The sequence below is a fragment of the Muscardinus avellanarius genome (genome assembly GCF_963383645.1).
Source record: "Muscardinus avellanarius genome assembly, chromosome: 12".
Classification (NCBI taxonomy): domain Eukaryota; kingdom Metazoa; phylum Chordata; class Mammalia; order Rodentia; family Gliridae; genus Muscardinus; species Muscardinus avellanarius.
In genome coordinates this window covers 96,522,274-96,546,911 of record NC_137798.1, presented here as the reverse complement: position 1 = coordinate 96,546,911, position 24,638 = coordinate 96,522,274, and the positions used below count along the sequence as shown (strand labels likewise).

Sequence of the window (24,638 nt, the reverse complement as noted above, 5' to 3'; positions counted from 1 at the left end):
ACTGAGATTACAAGCATGTGTCACCACATCTGGCTTTTACTTTATATTTGAAACAGGTTCTCAGTAACTTGCTGAGGCTGGCCTCAAACCTGCAATCCTCCTGTCTCAGCCTCCCAGGTACTAGGATTACAGTGTATACCACCCTGCCCAGCTTCTTTAGCATATTTAAATAGTTAGCATCACTACTCTTGTGCTCTGGGGCTATTACTAAGCAAAATAAAGGGGTTTTTGTGGGGGTTGTGTTTTTTGTTGTTATTTTTTTTTTTTGCAGTATCAATGATAGAACCTAGGGCCATTCTACCTCTGAGCTACACCCCCAGCCCTATTATAATTTTTTTTTACACTACTGGAGATTGAACCCAGAGGGATTCTACCTCCAAGATACCCCAGCCCTATTTTTTATTTTTATTTATTTATTTATTTATTTACTTACTTACTTACTTACGGTTCTGGGGATAGAACCCAGGGGCATTCAACCTCTGAGCTGCACCCCTGCCCTATTTTTTATTCTTTATTTTGAAACTGGGTCTCACTGAGTTGCAGAGGGCCTCACTAAGTAGCTGAGGCTGTCCACGAACTGCAATCCTCCGGTCTTAGCCTCTCAAATGCTGGGATTACAAGCGTGCGCCACCACTCCCGGCTCCTATTTTTTATTGAAACAGGGTCTCACTAGGTTGTGGAGGCCTCACTAAGTAGCTGAGGCTCGCCATGAACCTGTGGTCCTCCTGTCTCAGGCTCCCAAGTATTGGGATCACAAGTGTGTGCCAACACTCCCAGCTTGAATCTTCATATATTATTAAACACTAGAGGTATTTCTAAATTTCACTTACATTCCTAGAATTTAAATAGTAAAGTTTGATCCTGGTGTAGTGACCATGCCTGTAATCACAGTACTTGGGAGGCTGAGAGAAGAGTGATAGTTCAAAACCAGCCTCAGCAACTTAAAATGAAAAGGGGGGCGGCCTTAGAGGTTGCATGTTCCTGAGTTCAGTACCTAGTTCCTAAATAAATAAATGAATAAAGTTTGTATATTTTGATGTATGAGTATTAATATTACCATCTTGTGGAACTCTAGTTCACTAAAGCCTTTTTGTTTTTCAAGATGAAAAGAGGCTTGATTAGTACTCCTCCATCAGATATGCTTCCTACGACAGAAGGTGGGAAGTCAAATGCCTGGTTACGACAGAAAAATGCGGGGATATATGTTCGTCCTCGTCTATTCTCTCCCTATGTGGAAGAAGCAAAGGTAACTTGAAGAGCTTGGACAGTGTTATTATAAACCATAGGCACAGTTAGCCTAAATGTCTGGTAACAGGGAAATGAAAGTCAACTCTAGTTGGACTACTCAACAGAATAGTTTTCTGAAATGTCTAATTATCAGAGATCATATTAAAATGTATATTATATTTTATTTGCCTTTTAAATTCTTAATTGCTTTGCAAGTTATTTACTGAAATAGATGAGAAAAATATTCTGAAAAAAGGTTATATGCATTTTATCTCTCTTTATAAACTAAAGTGCATGGTCTCTTATAGCTCCATAATAACTGACTGTTGGAAGTCGCATCCAGTTTTAGGATAAGTATACCAACTAAGAGTTCCAAGTGAATAGTCAGCATTATGTATATAGTAACAAAAGATACTCTCCAAGGAAATACCATAACATGAAAATGAAACCCTGTCGCTTTTATTAGATGTATTTATACATAAGATGTTTGGAGTGACATTTTGGCAAACTGTCTGAAAGTCAGACTTCAAAGAGACTTTTTTTAATGGTGCGCAGTACTGGGGCTGGAACCCAGGGGCACTGCCTCCAAGCTACACCCCTGCCCTATGTTTTATTCTTTATTTTGAAGCAGGGTCTCACTAAGTACAGGGTGCCTCACTAAGTACCTGAGTACAGTAAACCTGTGATCCCCTTGTCTCAGCCTACCAAGTACTAGGGTTACAAGCCTGCACCGACATGCCAGCTCCTGAAGTAAATTTTAACAGACAAAACAGTGTGTTTGGGCACAGAATTAAGTTGCTTTAAAATTTTTTCTGATTTTTGTTTCTGTAGTTGCTAATTTTTGGTGGTACTGGGGTTCCTGGAAACCTCCGGGCTACACTCCCAGACCTATTTTTATATTTTTATTTGAAAACAGGGTCTTTAAGCCAGCATGGCTGGCTTCGAACCTGTGCGGTCCTCCTGTCTCTGCCTCCCAAGCGCAGGGATTACAGGCGTGCACCACCACGCCCGGCTATAGTTGCTAATTTTAAGATGTGAAAAGATTTTTGAGGAGTTTCTCTTACTGACTAGGTTGATAATGTACTTCTTATTGGATTGTTGACATTCTAAATTAGTTTGAAAACAGGAAAAAACAGAAAGGTTAGGTCTGGTCTTTCTGAAGTAAGTGCAGTGCTTGATGTTGCCGCGCAGCTTAGCTTGGGCCTTCACAAGCCTCCTCTGGTGATAAACCACATGGGCTCCACCTTCCCTGCCCCAGGACGGGGCCGCCGGCCTCAGGTAGGGCTCACGCCTACTGAGATGCTCTCCCCGGGAAACGTGGAGAATGTCTATATGTTGGCTCACTTCCACTGTAGTTTGGTGAGAAAGATGCATCTGAAACTGATTTAACAAAATTGAGTGTCTTTATAGGTCTATTAAATATAGTATCAATCTTTAATATGTTATATTTTGAGCATTTTTGTTGAATGTGATAGCACATGTATATATTGTTTTCGTTATAATTTTATGTGTAACTTATTTCTGATTAACTTTATATCCTTCTTTTAAATTTTTTTTTTTTTTTTTTTTTTATTGTTGCAGGGCTGAGGATGGATTCTACCTCCAGGCTACACTCCCAGCCCTATTTTTTATTCTTTATTTTGAAACAAGGCCTCACTAAGTAGTTAAGGCTGTCCTCGAACTGCGATCCTCCAGTCTCAGCCTCCCAAATGCTGGGATTACAAACGTGCACCATCACGTCCAGCTCCTTTTAAATTTCAAATACTTATCATTAGAAGCAAACTTTTTAGAAGATGATTGTTTTCAAAGATGTTCTAAAAAGATTCTTTAAAAATTAATCAAAATAGAGCCAGGCGTGGTGGCGCACGCTTGTAATCCCAGCGCTTGGGAGGCTGAGACAGGAGGATCGCACAGGTTCAAAGCCAGCCTCAGCTACTTAGTGAGGCTCTCAGCAACTTAGTGAGACCCTGTTTCCAAATAAAGTATAAAATAGGGCTGGGGGTGTAGCCTGGAAGTACAAAGACCCTGGGTTCCACCCCCAGTACAAAAACTAAAAAAATAAAAATTAATCAAAATAGGTAGGGGTACTTCTTTCACTACTAATTTAAACTTCATAAATGAGAAACAGTAAGTGAATTCCCTTTTATATAAAGAATATAATAATGCTCCTGATGTAATTTAACACAAATGATGGATTATCTGATTCTAATCTAGTCAGTGCTGGATGAGATGATGGTGGAACAAACAGACCTAGTGCGTCTGCGAATGGTCAGAATGTCCAACGTGCCAGACACGCTGTACATGGTGAGCAGCGCTGTGCCGCAGTGCTGCCACGTGATCAGCCACCAGCAGATGAGCAGCAGCCAGGCGAGTCCTCCCTCAGTCGTAGCTAATGAGATCCCAGGTAAGGCAGTGCCGTTCATGAGGCGTTTACATCTAAATGAACAATCGTGTGGGTTTTTATTGCTGGTGTTTAAACCCTATATGTAGGCTACTTCTCTCAACATTTCAGTACTCTTTATATATTGTTCTCCTTGAATATATACTTGGAAGCTTTTTCTTCTGTATTTTACATGTGTGCAATTAAATAATTATTAATAAGTTCCTCGTTTTAGCTCAGGGCTTATCAACCATCGCCTTCTAGTTAGGGCTGTTCTGTGTTGTGGGGAGCTGTCCTGGGTGTACTGTAGGTGTCATCAACCCCTGGCCTGTCATACCCCATGTCAAAATAAAGAATAAAAAAAAATAGGGCAGGGGTATAGCTCGGAGGTCGAATACCCCTGGTTTCTATCCCCAGACCTGTAAAATAAATAAATAAATAATAAATAAATAAATAATAGGGCTGGGGGTGTAGCTTGGAGGTCAAATGCCCCTGGGTTCCATCCCCAGTACCGCAAAAAAGAAAAGAAAAAAAACTTCACTTAGAAAAGTAAGTGGCTGCCCAGTTTAGCCAGTCTGCCCTCCCTGCTTTCCAGAGCATCAGCATGTCCTCACCACATCACCGCTCTGAGCCTGTCACCCCTGCATGGTGACAGCAGCTCGTGCTGTCTCTCCCTGTGTACTGTGTGTGCTGTGTGCGTGTAGAAAGCCTTTGCCCCACTTTCTACTTTCTTTCTGTCTTTTTTTTTTTTTTTTTTTTGCGGGTCTGGGGATAGAACCCAGGGGCATTCGACCTCCGAGTGATACCCCTGCCCTATTTTTTATTCTTTATTTTGAAACAAGGTCTCACTAAGTTGTGGAGGGCCTCACTGAGTAGCTGAGACTGTCCATGAACCACGATCCTTCCATCTCAGCCTCCCAAACTCTGGGGTTACAAGCGTGCGCCACCACACCCAGCGTCCCACTTTCTTACCCTCCTGCTTCCCTCCTTGATTCTGCTCAGGGTTATCGAGGAAACCTTTCCTGCCTGCTCTTAGTCGGGGTGAAGTGCCCCTCCACCTGGTGTCGGTGGTTTTTGCTTATTTCTCCCTGTGAGTTTTTCTGACCCTCTTCTGTACTTGCTCATTTAATTCATATCAAAACCAGAGTTTGCTGGGTGTGGCGGTGCACGCTTGGAATCCCAGCATTCGGGAGGCAGATCCCGGAGGATTGTGGTTCGCGGACAGCCTCAGCTACTTAGCGGGGCCCTTCACAACTCAGTGAGACCCTGTTTCCAAAAAATGAAAGGACTAAAAACTAGGGCTGAGTTGTAGCACGGAGGTAGAATGCCCCTGAGTTCATCCCAGTACTGCAAAAATAAAAAACCAGAGCTTTTGGAGGTAGGAAACTAATCTTTTGCTCTGTGCATCTCAATACCCAATGTCCAATTCCTGGTAAGTAGTCAGCATTCAAACAATTATTTAAATAAAAGAATGAATTTTATTTTTAATTTTTATTGCTCTGCATAGAACACAGGGCCTTGCACACTAGGCAAGTGCTCTACCACTGAGCTACATCTGTAGCCATAAGAATTAATACATCTTTTAAAAATATATATGAAATATCCTGAAATACAGAAGCGAATGCATACTGGTAAAAATCATATTTGAGCTATGGACTAAAATAATACAGTTCAGAAGCTGTTTGGTATGACCAAGAGCCTTTTGGGCACAATGAAATTTTAAAACCTTGAAAAGCAATTAGAGGCTTATAAATTAATATGTTGCCAGGAAATTAAATTACTATCTAAAAAATTTATGAGAAGATTGTGATACAAAACCCATGCATTTTCCTTGTGCTCACTGGGTGGTCTTTGATGTGGCTCCGTTTGCCAACGTGCTGTCTCCCTCCAGTTCCCCGTCTCCTCACTATGAAAGACATGGTCAGACGCCTGCAGGAGCTGCGCCACACGGAGCAGGTGCAGAGGGCCTATGCGCTCAACTGCGGGGAGGGCGCCACCGTCAGCTACGAGATTCAGATCCGAGTACTGCGGGAGTTTGGTCTTGCGGATGCTGCTGCGGAGCTCTTGCAGGTAGGATCTGCCACTCAACTGTTGAAAGGTGGGCATCTCACTCATTGGGAAGGCAGCCCAGCGAACCCTTGGCCTTTTCTTCACACGTGCTCTCTCCTGGCCTTTGGTGTCTGTGACACCCGCGAGGGAGAGCGTGGCGGACTGACCTGAGTACAGAGCTGGCCCTGTTGCTGGCCAGAATCAGGTTACTTAACTGCTCCCCATCTGTTTCCTTCCCGTAAAACGGATTGTTACGTGAACAACAGCTAAGTATCGGTATTCAACAAGCATCCAGTGATGCCTCCTCAGAGTTCTGTCCCGACAGAGGTGGCACAGGAGTAACTGCTCACCCCCATGGCTTCTCACTGGTCAGGTGTCCAGGTTTCAGGGTCAGCAGCGACCACGCGTCCAGGTCTTTGGCTGCCCCCTCGCTTCCTCTCCTTTCCCTCACAAGGAATCTTTTACACAAGGGCTCAAACCCAAGTGTGAGAATCATTAAATGACTGCTTTTGTTTCACCTGGCAGCAAACAGACTCATTTCTAAGAATTACTTGGTACAGGAGCAATAGCCTTGATTTTGTAGTTAAATAAAATTTGAAAATTATCTGATCATAGCCACCAAATCTTAAATAAGGTTAATCTCATTTAAATCTTAAATAAGATTTCATTGTGGCATACTTTCTTGCTACTGACTCTAGCTTTGTCAGCCTTGACCCTTCCAAAGGGTGAATGTGGCATTGTCTTTGGTAAGATAGCAGCCCATTTTTAGGTTCTTAATCTTTTGTTGTTGTTGTTGTTGCTGATTTCTATCCCCTTTGCCATTCTAAATTGCATCTTAATTTGATACCTTAAATTGTATAAGTCAATATTCTTGTATAATTATCAAAGTCTTAAACCAGCTTAGTCATGTATAATGTTTAAGTAATAGCATTTTGTAGTTAATTCAGATGGAACATACACCAATGTCTATCAGAAAGTTTCGAGGGACATCCTCAGTTGTATGCTTTTTCTTATTTTGAATTAACATAAATCTTATTTTCTTAGCAAAAAGCATATTTGAAGCCAGGCACAGTGGCACTCACCTATAATCTCAGTACTTAGGCGGCTGAGACAGGAGAATTGAGAGTTCAAGGAAAGCCTCAGCGACTTAGTGAGACCCTGTTTCCAAATTAAAAATAAAATGGTACTTGGGGTATAGCTGAGAGAATGCCCCTGGGTTGAATCATCAGTACTGTACCCAAAAAGTATTTTTTTGTGTGTTGTGGGGATTGAACCCAGAGACATTCTACCTTCAAGCTACACCCCCAGCCCAATTTTATTTCTTATTTGGAAACAGGGTCTTGCTAGGTTGATGAGAGTCTCACTAAGTTGCTGAGGCTGTCCTTGAACTTGCAATTTTCCTGTCTCAACCTCCTGAGTTACAGGACTTACAGGCATGCGCCACCACACCCATCTCAAAAAAAATAATTTTTAATTAGATATTTTTAATTGCTTTTTGCTTTATCACACAGTCCTGTAAGAGAAGACTGGCCTGCTTGCTAGAATATTCAACTAAGTAGCTGTCCTCAGTAGCAGTGTCTTATACTCCTAGGCTGCACTCTGTCCCTTTGTGCTATTATTAAGTTAATATTTCTCGAGCTTTTGGCCTAGGAAACTACACTATACTGATTATTCCTCCTGAATATGGATTCCTCAGGTGCCTCACTTGACTCCCTCAGCCTGACCATTCCATCTATGAAATCTTCTAGCAAATATTCTAACTCTTTTTATTTGTTTTATCTTAGAATCCTCACAAGTTCTTTCCTGATGAACGTTTTGGGGATGAAAGTCCACTCTTGACGATGAGACAGCCTGGGAGATGTCGCGTTAACAGCACCCCAACCACAGAAACCATGTTTACAGACCTGGACTCTTTTGTGGCCTTCCATCCACCTTTGCCCCCTCCACCCCCTCCATACCACCCCCCTGCCACCCCGATCCATAACCAACTCAAAGCAGGCTGGAAACAAAGGCCTCCCAGTCAGCAGCCTTCACGTTCGTTTTCATACCCCTGTAACCATTCACTGTTTCACTCCAGAACAGCTCCTAAAGCTGTCCCTCCCCCAGTCTATTTGCCAGGTATTAAAGCAGCACCACCCGACTGTACCAACCCTGCAGGACTGGGGAGACAGACGGTTGCTGCTGCTGCATCTGCTGCTGCTGCTGCTGCTGCTGCTGCTGCTGCTGCTGCTGCTGCTGCTGCAGCCTCGGCCTCAGCAACAGTAACATCTGAGAAGCAAGGGGTAAGTTGGCACTTAAGTACTTTCCCCAGATAGAAAGTTTATGGGACATTAGGAGCTACGTCCTTAACCCCAAGAGCTTAACTGCAACTCAGCAATACCCAGAAGAATTACTGGCAGGCTGAAAGCATGCATTTGAGGGGTATGGAAAAGAGATGTTGGTAGTGTTCGATAAACTAATATTCACTTGGCCTGGCCCTCAGTTCTACTATATATCTATATATCTATCTATATAGATAAAAAATAGATATGGATATAGATAGATACAGGGTTTTTTTGTTTGTTTGTTTTTGTTTTGGGTGGTACTGGGCGTGGAACCCAGGGGCTTTCTACCTCCGGGCTATCCTCCAAGATCTATTTTATACTTTATTTGGAAACAGGGTCTCACTAAGGTGCTGAGAGCCTCACTAAGTAGCTGAGGCTGGCTTCCAACCTGTGCGATCCTCCTGTCTCAGCCTCCCAAGCGCAGGGATTACAAGAATGCGCCACCACACCCAGCATATTGTATTGTATTTTAAATATAACTCTCTTTAAAGGAAATTTATTAGTAGGTTTATTGAAGTCTTAACTGTAATAAAAAATTGATAATAACTTAAGTGTCTGATAGTAAGAGAAAGGTTAAATAAGTCAGATTTATCAGTACAGTGGAATGTTACACCATAATTTCAAATGATGATTTAAAAAAATGTAGTGATAGAAATATATGCACACTGAACTTTGTGATAATTAATGCATACACAAAGAAAAAGTGAGAAAACTACTTCATTATACTAACAGTGGTTCTCTCTTTGGGGAAGGTTAGGATTTTTTTCTGCATTTGTAATTTTCTGTATTTTAATAATTCTTAAATATGAACATGAATTACTTTTATAATGAGGAAACAAAATTAGTGGCCATTTTTACCCAGAGAAATTGGTGGGCCCTTTTGTAATTGTCCTTCGCTGTTTCTGTCTCAGAGTACACAACCTGCGCTGAATGATACGATGCCAGATATCGCCATTGGAGTATCTACACTGTCGCTCAAGGACAGGAGGCTTCCAGAGCTTGCTGTAGACACAGAAGTAAGCCAGCCAGTCTGCGAGGCAGGCCCGGGGCCTCCCCAGCATCTCTCGTGTGCTCCACAGAGGCAGACACATACTTCTCGGAAAAAACACACACTAGAGCAAAAAACAGATGCTAGGGAAGCTCAGCAGGAATACCCAGACTTCTGTGACTTCTCACACGCTGCTGGCAGACCTGCTGCTCCTGCTGCTGGCAGGCACACCCCTTCCCCTTCGCAAGGCGGGTATTTTGCTCCCGATCTGTATAGCCACAAGAAGGCATCACCGAGTGGCTTAAAGTCAGCCTACCCAGCAAGTCAGACCTCCCCTAAACACCAGGAAGAGGCTAGGAGAGAATACCCACTGTCCCCTGATGGGCATCCACACAGGCAGAAGAGTGAGCCAGCGCGCCTGGATGTCGTGGAGCAGCCGTCCCAGCGGTCAGACTTTCCTTTGGCAGCCCCAGAAAATGCTGGCGATGGTCTAGCCCACGTCAGAGGACGGACTACAGTAGAGACCGACTTGACCTTTGGGCTGACTTCTAACAGACCTGCACATTCTGCGTGTAGCTCTGAAGGTCCAGAAGAGCGAACCCGGAGAAGGCTGGCAGACAGTGAGCCCCTGGGCCACGGAGCTCAGAGGAGCACGGATCTGGAAAGGGACGATTCCATCAGCAGAGGAAGGAGGTCACCCAGCAAACCAGACTTCCTCTACAAAAAGTCTGCCCTCTGAGAGCAGCCTCACGTCGCCTGTGCCTGAGATGTGAAACGTCCCATTTCAAGATGGAGCCCAACAACTCACTGACCAGTTTATTGATGCCAGCTTAGTTTCACATCATTTTATTTTGGTTTTCGTATGTGTACGTGTTTGTTACATGTGGCATTCTCAGAGGGTTATTTTGAACGCGGCATCTGTCTCTTTTGTGTTCGCGCAGTTGTATGGGGAGCACCTTGGAGCGCGAGCGAGCTGGCACTTCTTTTCTCTATATACAAATGGTGGATTTTTTTGCACTTGTACATTTATTTTATCTGTATTGATTTTATATCAGTATGTAAAATTTTATTGCCACATTTAAAGGACTGTATTTTCATACTTTTTTGCATTTTTACCTTTCATCTACCAATTTTCATGTGCATTGGATTGCACACTAAGATGTATTTTCTTATGAAATAGTTCTGTGTTTATTTTTTAATTACAGAAATTCCAAAGAACAGCACATCAAAATGCTCCTGTTTTCAGCAGTTGTTTTAATTCAGAAATCTTCCCACTCAGTCTCCATAGATGTAATGTCATTTTTTTAATAAGTCTAGGGAGCTGGTCTTCATCCCTCCCACCCCCCCGTGGAAGTCCAGTCAGAGTCCTGAAGTTTGGGGGTTCAGTAAAGAACAGGAAAGAGAAAAGCCTTTGGTGCCCCGGCTAACACTGTTCCTTTATTCAAAGAGTGGAAGCCGTAAGGACCCTGCGTACCCTAGTGGCACTGAGCAGCACTCAGCGGGTGCGAGGAGCCGGGCTCCCCTGGTGCGGGAAGCAGTGGCGAGGGCCGGGGCTGGGGAGGGCAGGCCGAGTGCGCCCCCCGAGCGGGTGGGGGCTGCCTCTGCCTTCAGTTGTCTTACTTTCTATGGGAAACAAAACAAATACAAAAGGGCTCAATCTTAAGGGTGTTCTTTGATGTTTGTATGCATATGTTTTTCTTTTAAGTGTTTTTCAGAGTGTGTCTGAAACTGTGTGTCCTATAAAAACTTAAATGCATAGTGCTTTGTCACCAAAAAAAAGAAAAAATTGTTCATCAGTTGAACACTACATGTCCTACTTGAACTCCACCGGAGGCGCGGTTTGGCGTCACTGAACCGCTGAGCGCGGGGTCTCTGGTCCTCTCCCTTGGACGGGCAGTGTGTGAGCTAAAGACTGTTTTTTTCTTACTCTCCTATGTAAATATATTAATATTTGAGTTTTTAAATCACTTCAACATTACTGAGCATACACTTTGTATTTTTGCAAACGCACACAGCCGTAGCACTTAGAGGAAAAGAGACTTCCTAGAAATTTCCTCATAGGAAGGATATTTGGGAACCTCTCTTCTTTGTATGTATGTATGTATATATAAAATTATGAATCACTCACACTCACTCTGAAACTATGCAGGGCTAGGGAGCCTTTACAAGCTACCATGTAAACGAATTACGTGCACTTTGAAGTAAATAGGTTTCTATTGGGTATCAACAACTCTGATTTCTCCCAAAACTGTAGTTTTTCTTATGATCTTTTCCTACTTTTCCCTGTGGATATACACTCAGGAATAATCTGGCATTTAAAAAACAATCCTAACAGTAGATAATCTCAAAGCTGGAAAACACGTAAGCTGTCTTTATACACCGGCAAACTGCCACCGCTTGCTCGCTGCCCGGCTGGGGGCTGCTGCTCGCGCACTCCTGGGCCTTGGTGATGGTGCGTCCTGCGCGCCAGCCTTCCAGAGGTCGCGCTCATCTGCTGTTAAGGTCGGCTCGGCTCGCATCGCCCGTAAGGCTCCTTTTTTAAAGATAGAAAAACATAGGACTCCTCGTGTTTAAGTCTTATAATAGGTGATGGTGTCTTTCGAAGCCAAATTTCAGTCTGTCTTCAGAAACAAGTTAATTCCATCATATTTCTTCCTAACGTGTTTGCCGTACACATGTTGACATGAATTGTCTTGATGTGGTTGGGATTTCTGTTCTGAATCAGGCCGGCCATGCTGATGCTGCAGATGAGGACGAGAGCAGACCTGATCTGAGTGGGAGAGGGGACCTTTGTCTCTAAACTGTTTTCTTTTCCCACGTGCTCGGCCAGGGCTGTTGATTTTTCTGAAAATTCTTTGAATATTCTTTAAAATCTCTAAAATACCATTACTGAAAATCAGAGGCCACTGTTTGTCGTATCACTCGCTCTGTGAGGCTCACTTTTAATAATTTACTTTCCCTGGCTAAACTGTGTACAGAGGGAATCTTACTTTAGTCTGTGGGGTTGGGGACCGAAGTCACTTGCAGAAGATGAACGTGGATTTTGTGTGCGTTGGGCAGGGTGCGTTGTTGGACTTGTATCTCGTGAAGTGTGGTTAATAGGGTAGGTTGAATAGCTACGTGCCTCTGGCTTTTGAACCCATCTGTTAAATCGTTTTTAATGCTGTATGAAGATAAATGTGAAGTCCGAGTAAGGTTGCTCTCAGAAAAAAAAAATTATTTATGTATAAATTTAGTACACAGGAACTGGCATTTTACCTAGTACAAATGTCTAATGAGAACCAAATCACCAAATACCTGCTAGGCCTGGGACAATCAGGCCGTCTAGACAATCACCGCGTCCAGTGCCCACTGTGTGTCAAGCTTATTAGCAAATTACCGTGCGTATGCTTGCATAAAAGAAGAGTCGGGTTTCTTAAAGAGGCTGTTGGTCCTTTTCTTTTACACAATTGTTTTAATTTTGTGATTTTGAAAAATAAATTCAAAGTCACTTGTGGCTCCTAAAGGGGGGGGGGGACAGCAGCATGAAAGGCAGAAATTGTGCAAAATGCAGATTTCCGTGTCCCCATCCATTCTCACGTCTCCGCTGGCTTGAGTCCTAGGCGCATGTCCCCAGACCTGAGCTGGCCCGGCGTTTCCATGACCCGTCAGGCTGAGAGACTCTTGAGTGAGTTCTTGACATACGCCTTTTTGGAGAACTCTACAGATTTACCTAATTCCTGGCTCTGCTTCCTCAGAGGCTTGGGTTTTTATACACTTTTCCTTCTTTCTTGGGCTTTCTTTGGGTCCGTTGCTCAAGTTCTAGCAGTGAGCACAATCCTGGCCATTTGAAGGAAGTTGCTGCCGCAGGATGTCAGGGGGACGAGCCGGCGCCGGCCTCAGGCCGCGTTCTCTGTGGAGTTGAAGGATCAGCACTCTAGTAACCGCCCGGCAAGGTTCATATTTTCACAGTGCTCATCTGCCTGTTAGGGGAAATGAGACACTTGTGAGGTAGTTGCTTTGCCGTCCTTAGGCATTCCTGTGTTTACCTTTCCACTAAATTCAAAGGGAAACGCTCTGACCTGGCGCTCTGCGGTCGCTCCCCCAGCTGCAGTGAGGGTGCTCTCCCGCGTCTGCAGTGGTCCACTCGTCTACTACACAGTTTCCTTTCAAACCTCATACAGATAATCTTCCTAAAGGAGTTGCCTGTGCACCAGGAGAAGGCACTTACTGTTTCCATCAACACTGTATGCAGTGTCTTGCGGAATGTTTTCTCTTTGTCCTATCGATTGCAATAGCTCTCTGCTACTCATTGTCTGGGCAAGTCTTGATCTTTTTTTCCTCTAGAAAACCCTCAGACTGTGTATCAATCTTTTCTATTCTGAATATTATAATGCTGTGGCCATGTCTGTAGAAGATTACCTGCAAGTGTGTGTCTTGAGAAACAAGCTCTTGTGTTTGTGTGTTCTGTCTGAAGTCACACGAGCGCTGGGAGCTCCGGGCGCGCGGCTCGTGGCCGGCCTGGGTCCGGGGCGGACTGTGCGGCGCCCCGCTCTTCGGCTGGGGTCCACTTGCTCTGTGCACTCCACATCTGTACCGTGGGGTGTGAGACCTTCTACACCACTGCGTTTCTTGTGGTTGTGCTGTTACTGGTATAAAGTCAAGTGCCTTCAACGCTAAAGGCTCAGAAATTTTTCTTAAACTGATTTCATGTCCTATGCAAGTGTTTTCTACAACCTGCATAACCGTACTTTGTAAAACTTGTTTACGCTTCAATTGTACATATTGTTTTTTAAAGAAATATATAGTATTTTTATTTAGGTACCTCCAGACTTGAATCTGTCTGTGTGAAGCGTTGTAAAACGATCCGTCCCTCTTTTGAGTACCATTACACTTGTACAGAGGTTTTCACTGGTTCTATTTTTCTACTGTTACTGATAAGCATGTAACACTGACTTTATCCTGCATATAGTTGGCATTTCAAATAAATGGCTTGTATAGAAGCTCCCGTGTTGGATGGTCTGTTTTGGCCGTGTGGTGTGCAGTCTTCGTCTGCAGACACGCCCATACCCCTCAAGGGAGAACTGATTTCCTCTCTGCTTCTAGGAGTTCAGTTATTCAGAGGTATTTGGTTTTTATTTTTATGGTTTTCCTGGAAATCACACGTTTAATTGTGAATCATCAAGTTCACTTTCTATTTCACTGGGACACTTACGAGAGATTTCATTTAACAAATTTGAGCAAAAAGTTACTTGGGCAGCTGTCTGCAGAGGAGGTTCAGCATTCCACCCCGTCACTGGGCACCTGGAGTGTGTGGTTGTCGGTCAGTGAGACCGAAGTGGGTCCCACCGTTGGGGGCCTCCAGGCATCAGAGACCTGCTTAGAACCCCGCCACTTCCCTCTTTCAAATTCAAGCTCATTAATAACTTTCAGTATAAACAAGACAGGGAGCTATGATCTAGAGCCTAGGGTTCTGGGAGGGAAAAGTAAGCATGCATGGGGCGGGTGGTCCACGCTTGTAATCCCAGTGCTTGAGAGGCTGAGACAGGAGGATCGAAGGTTCAAGGCCAGCCTCAGCAAGTAACTCTCATCAACCTACTGAGACTCTGTTTCAAAATTTAAAAAAAGAAAAAGGTGTGAGGGTGTAGCTCAGAGGTAGAATGCCCCTGGGTTCGATCCCCAGTACCACACCAGAAAAAAGGGGGTCTGGAGGTATACCTTAGAGGTAGACTTCTCCTGTGTTCAGTCATCAGTACCACCTCCCCCTCCCAAAAAGAAAAAAACATACAAAATGAGAAGGAATCCCATTTTTAAAAGTTGCTAAAAGATAGGAATGGTGCTACACACCTGTAATCCCAACTACTCAGGAGGCTAAGGTAGGAAAATCACAGGTCCCAAATCCCCTGGGCAACTTACTTTGTTTAAAAAAAAAAAAAAGAAAAGGCCGGGTGTGGTGGCGCTTGTAATCCGCACACTTGTAATCCCCGCGCTTGGGAAGCAGAGACAGGAGGACCGCGCAGGTTCAAAGCCAGCCACGCTGGCTTAAGAGACCCTGTTTCCAAATAAAAATATAAAAATAGGTCTAGGAGTGTAGCCCGGAGGTAGAAGGGCTTCCAGGAACCCCAGTACCACCAATAAATTAATTAATTAATTAATTAATAATAAAAGCTGGGCATGGTAGCGCATGCTTGTAATCCCAGCACTCAGGAGGCCGAGACCCGGAGGATTGCGGTTCGCGCACAGCCTCAGCTACTTAGGCCCTCTGCAACTCAGTGAGACCCGGTTTCAAAATAAAGAATAAAAATAGGGCAGGAGGTGTAGCTTGGAGGTCTAATGCCCCTGGGTTCCACCCCCAGCCCCGCACAAATAAATAATTATTAAATAAAGTCTGGGGGTGCAGCCAGCCCAGTGCAAGACACTTGCTTTGCATGGATAAGGTCCTGGATTCAGCACATAGCAACACATACACCAAGGGGAATTGAAAAATGTGCCAACTTTAATTTCTGCACTTGCAGATTATCCTGCAAAACATGGGGCCTGGGGACGGTGGCACACGCCTGTAATCCTATTCCTTGGGAGGTTGAGGCGGAAGGACCTCAGGTTCCAGGCCAGTCTCAGCAACTGAGTGAGGCCCTTAGTAATTTAGCAAGACCTTGTTTCAAAATAAGGCTGGGCGTTTAGCTTGGAGGTAGATATTCATGGGTCCAATCCTCAGTATTAAAAAAAAAATTAAAAATTTTTAAAAGTTGAAGTTGGCTTCTCTGGCCATCTTGGGCCTCACCTCTCAATATATGAGAAGCTCTTTCTTGAGTTCCCAGCTTCTGGTCAGGGGCATGGGACAGCTAATAAACAGGACACATTCTCAGCTGAGTGGAAGTGACTTCTGTCCTTGAAAACAACCAGAATGAAGCCGGGCGTGGTGGCGCACACTTGTAATCCCAGCGCTTGGGAGGCTGAGACGGGAGGATCGCACAGGTTTGAAGCCAGCCTCCGCTACGTAGTGAGGCTTTCAGCAACTTACTGAGACCCTGTTTCAAAATAAAATATAAAATAGGGCTGGGAGTATAGCCTGGAGGTAGAAAGCCTCTGGGTTCCACCCCCAGTACCACCAAAAAAAAAAGGAAAAAAGAAAACAACCAGAACGATACAGGGCAGGATCCCGGCTGAAGGAAAGACCAGGCCGAAGTGGCCCCAGAGTAAGTGGGAGGAAAGCGGCAGGTTCAATGCCAGGCGCTCGGGGTAGTGTCTAATGAATGAATGAATTCGGTATTACTACCACCATTCTTGGCGAATTAAGTACTTTTTTGTGTGCTAATTCACAAAGCTCAGAGCTTCTGGGCACCTTGTCCCAGGGCACGCAGCTTGTTAGTTGGCAGAGCTTGACTCAAACCCCAGCAGTCTGGCTCCAGAGCCCAAGTTCTCAGCCGAGTCCACCGGCCCCAGGTGGGGCATGTGCGCGCAGGGTGAGGGAGGTACGAGCCTGGCGTCCACTCACTCGGCAGACGCTCCATCCAGTCTGTCTGCAGACGCCGCTTGCATTTAAAGCAGAACTGAGCAGGACAGCCACAGGCTGTCAGGGTTTCCAGGAATCAAGGGCATTACAGAGGGGACGCTGGGAACCTGACAGTCCCGAGATAGGAAGATGTTGCTCGCAGGGGAGTGGGCTTCAAGGTGCAGGTGAAGAGGGAGGGAGGGGCCGGAGGGCTGAGTAGAGAGGGAGATGGAGGCTGAAGAGGGAGGCTAGGACTTTTGAGGCTGGCCTTCATGCAACAGCAGCCACTGCAGGGTTTGCATGGGCTGATTAACTAGATCTGCCTGGTCCGAATCACTGGCCACTGAGCCGGAAGTGGAATGGAGAGACCTGCAGTGGGTCCGCGAAGCAGCTGGGAGCTATGACGGAGAGGCTCGAGGAGGGCCAAGTCCCCGTGACAGTGCAGGTCTCGGCCCATCGTGTCCAGCTCCGAGTCCCAAGGTCCAAATGCCATGACAAACCTGCCCTGCCACCACAGCAGGGGCTGTAAAGGGACCCTGTGGCTCTGCCAGATGCTTCAAGATTCATTTAAAAACACTTCTGCCAGCCATGGTGGCGCATGCTTATAATTCCCCGTGCTTGGGAAGCTGAGACAGGAGGATCGTGCAGGTTCGAAGGCAGCCTCAGCTGGCTTAAGAGACCTTGTTTCCAAATAAAAAACTATAAAACAGGTCTGAGAGTGTAGCCTAGAGGTAGAAGGCCCCTGGGTTCCATCCCCAGTACCACCAGGAAAAAAAAAAACACTTCTTATAAGCCGGTATGGTGGTGCACGCTTGTAATCCCAGTACTTGGGAGGCTGAGACAGGAGGATCGCAGGTGCAGAGCCAGCGTCCGCAACTTACCAAGGCTCTCAGCAACCTGGTGAGACCCTGAGAGCGGTGGTGAGTGGCCCCTGCCCTTTATTTCCCTAGGCCCCACACTCCTGGTGGGGGAGGCAGGCCCTGCGTTCTCCTTCTGTGTCACCTGCCTGTCCCTGAGTCACGTAGGGGAGCAGAGTTGGATTCGTGCTCCTTGGAGTGTTTAGGAAAACCTCCCTGGAGCACGTGAGGGGCTGCGAGCGAGTCGCTTCTATCATGTAACTGTGAGTTAGTTACCAAGACAAAACCCAAACCAAGAGACCGAGTCCCTCTTGCCCCAGGCAACAGTGGCATCCTGTAACTCGGGCTTCTCAGCGCCTTCCTAAGGCTCCTTCCCTCTTCTGGGGTCGGGAAGAGGGGCTTCCTGAGGCCACAATGACCAGCCCAGGGAACCCCAGCCTCCCGAGCCTCAGTTCCCACATCTGTAAGGTGAGGATAGGTCATCTTCCTGGGGTCATCGTGGTGGTTAAACGAGTTATATCAACGAGCTCCGGCCACGAGAGTGCTCAGCAGGTTGTGGTTGTGTGTAAGAACACCCACCCTGTTGGGAATACAGCTTCCAGGCCAGTGTCGGCAACTTAGTGACACCATGCTTCAAAGTAAAAAATAAGATAGGGCTAAGGGTATAGCTTGGGGGTGGAATGCCCCTGAGTCCAATCCCCAATAACAAAATAGATAAATAAACAAGCGGTGGACCACAATTGATGCCCGCACTATAACCACCAGGAAGAAAGCTGGTGCCTTCCCTCGCTGGATTTATGGTTTAGTGGGAAGACACGTTAGTAAGCGAAAACACAAATATGCGGGGTGTGCGCGGTGGCACACGCTGGTAATCGCTGCGCTTGGGAGGCTGAGATAGGAGGATCGCGCAGGTTCGAAGCCAGCCTCAGCTACTTAGACTCTCAGCAACTTAATGAGACCCTATTTCCAAATAAAATATAAAACAGGTATAATCCCAGTACTTAGGAGGCTGAGACAAGAGGATTGCAGGTTCGAGGTCAGCCTCAATAACGTAACAAGACCATGTTTCAAAATAAATTAAAAATAAATTTTTAAAAAGGGCTGGGGGGTACAGCTCAGAGGCAGGATGCCCCTGGATTAAATAAAACAAGAGGTCACTGGGGGTAAGGGGGGGGGGGGTGGGAAAGGGCAGGCCTTAGTCAGCAGCATTTGACTTGCAAAGGGACCAAGAAGGGGGCCTGGGAAATGGAATCGCTGCCTCTGCCTCTGTCGGCATACACTGTGTGGAGAGGGCCACTCCGCCCTGTTGACAGCCCCGGCCTGCTGGCCTCGCGAGCTCTCCCTACGCGGCGTGGTCCTGGTGTCTCGCCCGCCACTCTGCCACGGTGTGCTGGGTCAGCTCTGGCAGTCGGAGCCGTCTAGTTGCACCTGGGCAAGAGAGGATGAGTCTGCAGTGATTTTTCTCATCCATGGTCAAACTACCCTCAAAACCCTTACATTCTACAAGGCCGGGCCTTCCATTAAGTGATACCGCCATCGCTCCCTGTCTGTGCCACGTTTTCCAGTAGACTAGGCCACTGACTCCCAGGGTGAATCTGAGTGGATGAGATTCAAATTCTGGGTTCACTGACTTAAGAATAGGTGCTGTGGCCGGGCGTGGTGGCGCACACTTGTAATCCCAGCATTCGGGAGGCTGAGACCGGAGGATCGCGGTTCATGGACAGCCGCAGCTACTTAGTGAGGCCCTCTGCAACTCAGTGAGACCCGGTTTCAAAATAAAGAATAAAAACTAGGGCAGGGGGTGTAGCTCGGAGGTCGAATGCCCCTGGGTTCCATCCCCAGACCCGCAAAAAAAAAAAAAAAAAAAGAATAGGTGCTATGGGCTGGGCGTGGTGGCGCACACTTGTAACCCCTGTGCTTGTGAGGCGGAGACAGGAGGATCACGCAGGTGTGAAGCCAGCCTCACTGGCATAAGAGACCCTGTTTCCAAATTTAAAAAAATATATAAAATAGGTCTGGGAGTATAGCCCGGAGGTAGAAGGGTTTCCAGGAACCCCAGTACCACCACCACCCCCAAAAAAATAGGTGCTGTGATTTCAAAATCTGATGCCTTCCCTCACCCGAATTTCTTTTTTTCTGTAGGAAATTCAAAAGGGTTAACTGTTTTCCAGAAGATATTCTGCAGGTGACTCATAAAACCTCGAGACCAGTCAGGCGTGGTGGCGCACGCTTGTAATCCCCGCGCTTGGGAGGCTGAGACCGGAGGATCGCACAGGTTCGAAGCCAGCCTCAGCTACTTAGTGAGACCTGGTTTCCAAATAAAGTATAAAGTAGGTCTGGGAGTGTAGCCCGGAGGTAGAAAAGCCCCTGGGTTCCACCCCCAGTACCATGATAAATAAATAAATAAATAAATAAATAAAACCTCGAGATCTAAATTCCTTTCTACTCAACAAAACAAAAATCATACATTTTTATTTTTATTTTTTTTTTTATTTTTATTTATTTTTTTGCGGGTCTGGGGATGGAACCCAGGGGCACTTGACCTCCGAGCTACACCCCCTGCCCTTTTTTTTTTTTCTTTATTTTGAAACCGGGTCTCACTGAGTTGCAGAGGGCCTTACTAAGTAGCTGAGGCTGTCCGCGAACCGCGATCCTCAGGTCTCAGCCTCCCAGATGCTGGGATTACAAGCGTGCGCCACCACGCCCAGCCATTTTTATTTTTTATAGCTTTTTATTTTTTGTGGTACCAGGGATTGAACTGAACTGAGGGCATTCTACCTCTGAGCTACATCCTCAGCCTTATTTTGAAATAGGGTCTTACTAAACTCCTGAGGCTGCTCTCAGACCCGCGATCCCTGTTTCAACCTCCCAAGTGCTAGGATTACAAATGTGCACCAGCACCAGCTCAACATCTTGATTGTATGTAGAGACTGTGTGTGTGTGTGTGTGTGTGTGTGTGTGTGTGTGTGTGTGGTACAGGGGTGGGACCCAGAGACTGTTCAGCTGAAAGAATAGCTGTGTGTGTGTGTGTGTGTGTGTGTGTGTGTGTATGTGTGTGTGTGTGGTACAGGGGTGGGACCCAGGGGCTTTTCTACCTCCAGGCTATACTCCCAGACCTATTTTATACTTTATTTGGAAACAGGGTCTCACTGAGTTGCTGAGAGCCTCACTAAGTAGCTGAGGCTGGCTTCGAACCTGTGCGATCCTCCTGTCTCAGCCTCCCAAGGGCTGGGATTACAAGCGTGCACCACCACGCCCAGCTATTTTCTTTTTTGGTAGTACTGGGGATAGAACCCAACGCCATTCTACCTCTGAGCTACATGCTTAGCCCTATTTTATTCTTTTTATTTTGAAACAGGGTCTCACTTAGTTGCAGAGGGTCTAAGTTGCCAAGGCTGGCCTCGAACCTGTGTGATCCTCCTGTCTCAGCCTCCCAAGTACTGGGATTACAAGTGTGTGCCACCATGCCCAGCTCATAAATCAATATTTTTAAAAAATGCTAGGCCCATTGGCACATACCTGTAATACCAGTACTTGGGGGGCTAAGCCAGGAGGCTTACTGGTATGAGGGCAGCCTCAGCAACCTAGCAAGACCCTGTTTGAAAAAGACAAAGCTAGAAAGGGCTGGGGATGTAGCTCAGAGGTAGAAGGCGCCTGGGTGTTTGTGTACATGCGCGCGTGTGCACACATACACACATACACGCACATGCACACACAGAGCCCAGGCCATTGTGATCCCCGAATCTCAGCATGTCAAGGTGCCCAGGACTCTCCCCACCCGGGGGCCTGCTGCACACAGCTCAACAGTGGGAGGAAACCATGCTGGTAGTCACCCTCTCCAGTTTGGTTCGTGGAACTGCTGCTCAGCAGAGTCCAGGAGCCCGAGGCAGAGGAGGCCAGGATGCTGCACCTCGGGGAGGGAAGCCGGCGGCCCAGAGTCCAGCTGGGAGTCTCAGGTGAAGAGCAGGACGACTGCCCTGAGGGCAGACACAGCGCGGTAAGCACCACCTCTCCCGCCAGAGAGGGAGCCAGGAGGCCAGGAGAAGCGTCCGGCCTGTTTCCCTGAGAGGAAAAGGGACTGGAGAGCTGGGAATGAAGCTCTGCCAAGTCCTAAGAACTGTCACGAGAGGTAAGCAGCAGAAGCTGGGAGCCGGACAAGTCCAGCTGTCGCATGAGCTTCAGGCGAGGCTTGACCTAGTACCCAGTGCCCGAATCGCCAGACACGGCGTCTCCCCTTCCTCTTGACTTCCACAACGCCAGGCCTCCTAAGGTTGGCTCCCCAGGCACTCAGAAGCTTTATGCTTGCACCTGGCAGGGGACATGGTCACTGTCCCTGCATCACATGGCAGGGAAGTAGAGGGGCAGAAGGCTGTTAACAGAGCACAGGACTTAGGCAGGCCCCACGAGCGTCCTCTGCAGAGGGAAGACTTGCCCTGAGGAGGCGAGGCTCAGGAATGTCTCTGCGTCTTCCATCCGCAGGGCCGTGATGGGCGGTATGGAGCTCACCACGGACCAGCTGGCCATGCTGGATGTCCTCCCAGACCAAGGCTTACGTTGGCAGCAGCTTCAAGGTGAGCCAACCGGAGGCAACCTTACTGGCATCAGGAGGCTGGCCAGAAGCAGAACATGGACCTAAGTTCACAGCCCTGAGAGGCCCTGACTTCCCATGGGTGTTGGACAAGGCCCACTTCCTGGGCCTATAGCCCCATGGCTGGCTCTTCCAGTTTCCTCCTGCTCCACCAGGGTCCTGCATGGATACTTATCCTGGGGCTCTAGTTCCCAGGGCAGCCGCAGTGCTGCAGAGAGCACCTCTCCCAAGTTTAACTCACTGGGATGACTATGCGTTCCAAAAACAGTAAGAGCAAGGGCCGAGGGAAGCCAAAGGTAGGTCTCCAGCATGTGCGTGTGGCGCTGGGGCGCATCCAGGAGCACCGTCAACCCACATCCCCAGCCCTTCTTATTTTTTAGTTTCAAACAGGGTCTTGCTGTGCTGCCCAAGCAGGCCTTGAACTCCTGGGGCCAGCAGTCCTCCCCGGGCTGGGCCTGCAGGCTGTTTGCGTTGCACTGACACCTTGTGAAATCCTGCGGACACAGGCCCTTCGCTTTGTCCCGCTGCCCCACCCCTCCCAGGAGCTGGAAACCCAAGGGGTGAAGGCGCTGTGTTCAGAGCTCCCAGATCAGGCCACACTAGAGCCAGGAGCGCGGAGACCTCCAGCCTTGACAGGCCCTCTGCTCGGCTTGAGGGCAGGAGCCGGAAGGCTGCTGGGACCTACTCCCACTCAACTCAGAACGGGCAGGAGGAGGCTGCAGACTTAAACACCACGAGGGACGATCTGAAAAGCAACTATTCTGAGTTGGTTTTATTTAAATTTTACAGAAACCTGATTGGAGTTAGGTATGTATTGTAAGTCCAATAACAATTTCTATAAAAATGCACGTACAATGCTGGAATTCCTTAAAAGCAACTAATACCATACTTCTGTTTTGCATAAAACATGCATTAATATCAACTGCCACATGTTGGCCAAAATCAGTCTCTACAAGAAGAGACGGTCCAAGAGTCAATAAGAAAACTAGTAAACAGGTAAAAAAGAGGTTTTCCGGTTAGTGGGAGAGGAGGAGCAGTGCCCCTCCTGAGACAAGCCCGCAGCCCGGGGGAGCTGCCCTCTGCCGCAGCAGCGCACCGCCTCTGGGGTTTGGTCCTCAACTGCCACAGGGAGGAAGGAACCTTTGGGTAGTTAAGCCAGACAACAGGGAAGATAGAAACTTTCAGGACACGATGGCACAGAGCAGTGCAACTTTGCAGAGGGGTTCAGAACATCCTCAGACTTGGGAGATGTGCATGTCCGCGAGCACCTGAACTCTTAGCCGAGTGCCGTCCACAAAGCCAGCTCGGGCATAGGCACTGCAGCCGTAAGAGCTCACGGCTGCACACCCGGTCTTCACAGGGATCTACTTAGGGACAGATGTCAAGGAGCGTGAGTGGTACCGTTTCCTCCTGACCTTGACTTTTTGTAGTCTGTAGGCCTAGTTCATCTGGCCTGAGATTGGGGGGCACTTGTACACACACCTGTTGGACTAACAGGAGTATCAATGCACGCTGTGACCCCAAATCCTAAAATGCTTTCGCTGAATGTTTTGAAGTGTGTAAACTCAGGAAAGACTGTTCCTCCAGAAGGAGCGACTGAGGCCTCTATGTTTACGAAAAGGTGTTTTCCACATGAATTGGAGGGCTTTAAAGAGATTTCATACCAACTAAAAGGAGGGGTTTTATACGACATTCCATGAGGATCTTCAAAAGAAGATCTCGGGTTGTAGGAAGCGGCTTTGGACACTGTTTCTGGACAGAGCCGCCGTCTGTGCAGCCCGTGGCTTGCGTGGAATCTCGCCCAGTCTCTTCCCAGACAAGGCAGGCACTGCCCTGTGCGCTCCAAGTAAGCTGAGTCAGTGTCTGCCGCGTTCAGCATAGATCCACGGGGAGAAATAATAACTTACTGGGGTTCTAAAACATTTTCGTAAGAGAACAATATCAAAATAGGTCTATTTTTAATATATGCTTATGAATATCCCTGATAATATAAGGAAATCCAGAGGACTCTGTAAACTACCAAGATTTCACAGGAGTGATACCCGGTCATTTTCTAGGCAGCAAAAAGGGACTGGTGTACTGAAGCACTACAGTACTGAAATTCTAATATTCGAGTGCCAGTAGAATCATGAATGAAAATTTCACTTTGTTAATAAAATTTCTAACAAAGGTTCGCTTCCTCAACCTCCCTGCCCATGCAGACATCCAGGCCCACCATCCAGCAGTCCTGGCCGCTCTGGAGGCTGGGCCCAGACCACGAGTCTCAAGATCCCTTCTATGGCACGGCCAGACCTCCGGCAACGGGGAGGCAGAAGAAGTGGCAGAGCGGGTGCAAGGAAGCTTGGACCCAAGGCACCTCGATCGTGGGGAGAGCGCGGGCTCACGGGAAGAGAACCTGGCACGATGCCCACAGGAGGCCCTGGGAGGCAAAAGCCCTGCAGGGATGCGCCTGCGCTGGGAGCCAACGAACAGACCATGTAAAAGGAAACCAGAAGTTTTCTCAAAACCAAATGAAACTTCTTACAACTTATAAGCAGTAAACCCTGGGTGTCCTGGGGCAGGAGAGCTGCGCTGTGGAGTGAGCTGCTTTTAGCTGGGTCCTGGGGAGGTGCTGCTGTGAGGCTACTGCAGGTAGGAGGGAAGGGAGCTCAGGCGGCCTCTCCAGAGGACAGAGAAGGGGCCGCGGGAGGCGCCTCCTGCATTCTGGGACAGTAGTGGCGTTCCGAGGCCGAGCTTGAAGGCCCGCGCTTCCCT

General features: G+C 47.2%; 1 protein-coding gene across 2 annotated transcripts in view; it reads left to right on the top strand.

Moving 5' to 3' along the window:
- Nucleotides 1-9,707, top strand: part of BTBD7 (BTB domain containing 7) — a gene marked incomplete at both ends in the record, with an annotated part of 109,627 nt that extends 99,920 nt beyond the window's left edge. For both annotated transcript variants that reach the window (XM_080707622.1, XM_080707621.1), the window contains 5 exons: nucleotides 1,103-1,246; nucleotides 3,442-3,631; nucleotides 5,499-5,677; nucleotides 7,441-7,938; nucleotides 8,892-9,707. In XM_080707622.1, the coding sequence (XP_080563748.1) occupies nucleotides 1,103-1,246; nucleotides 3,442-3,631; nucleotides 5,499-5,677; nucleotides 7,441-7,938; nucleotides 8,892-9,707 (1,827 nt within the window). The remainder of the gene's footprint in view (nucleotides 1-1,102; nucleotides 1,247-3,441; nucleotides 3,632-5,498; nucleotides 5,678-7,440; nucleotides 7,939-8,891) is intronic.
- Nucleotides 9,708-24,638: the final 14,931 nt, after the last annotated feature.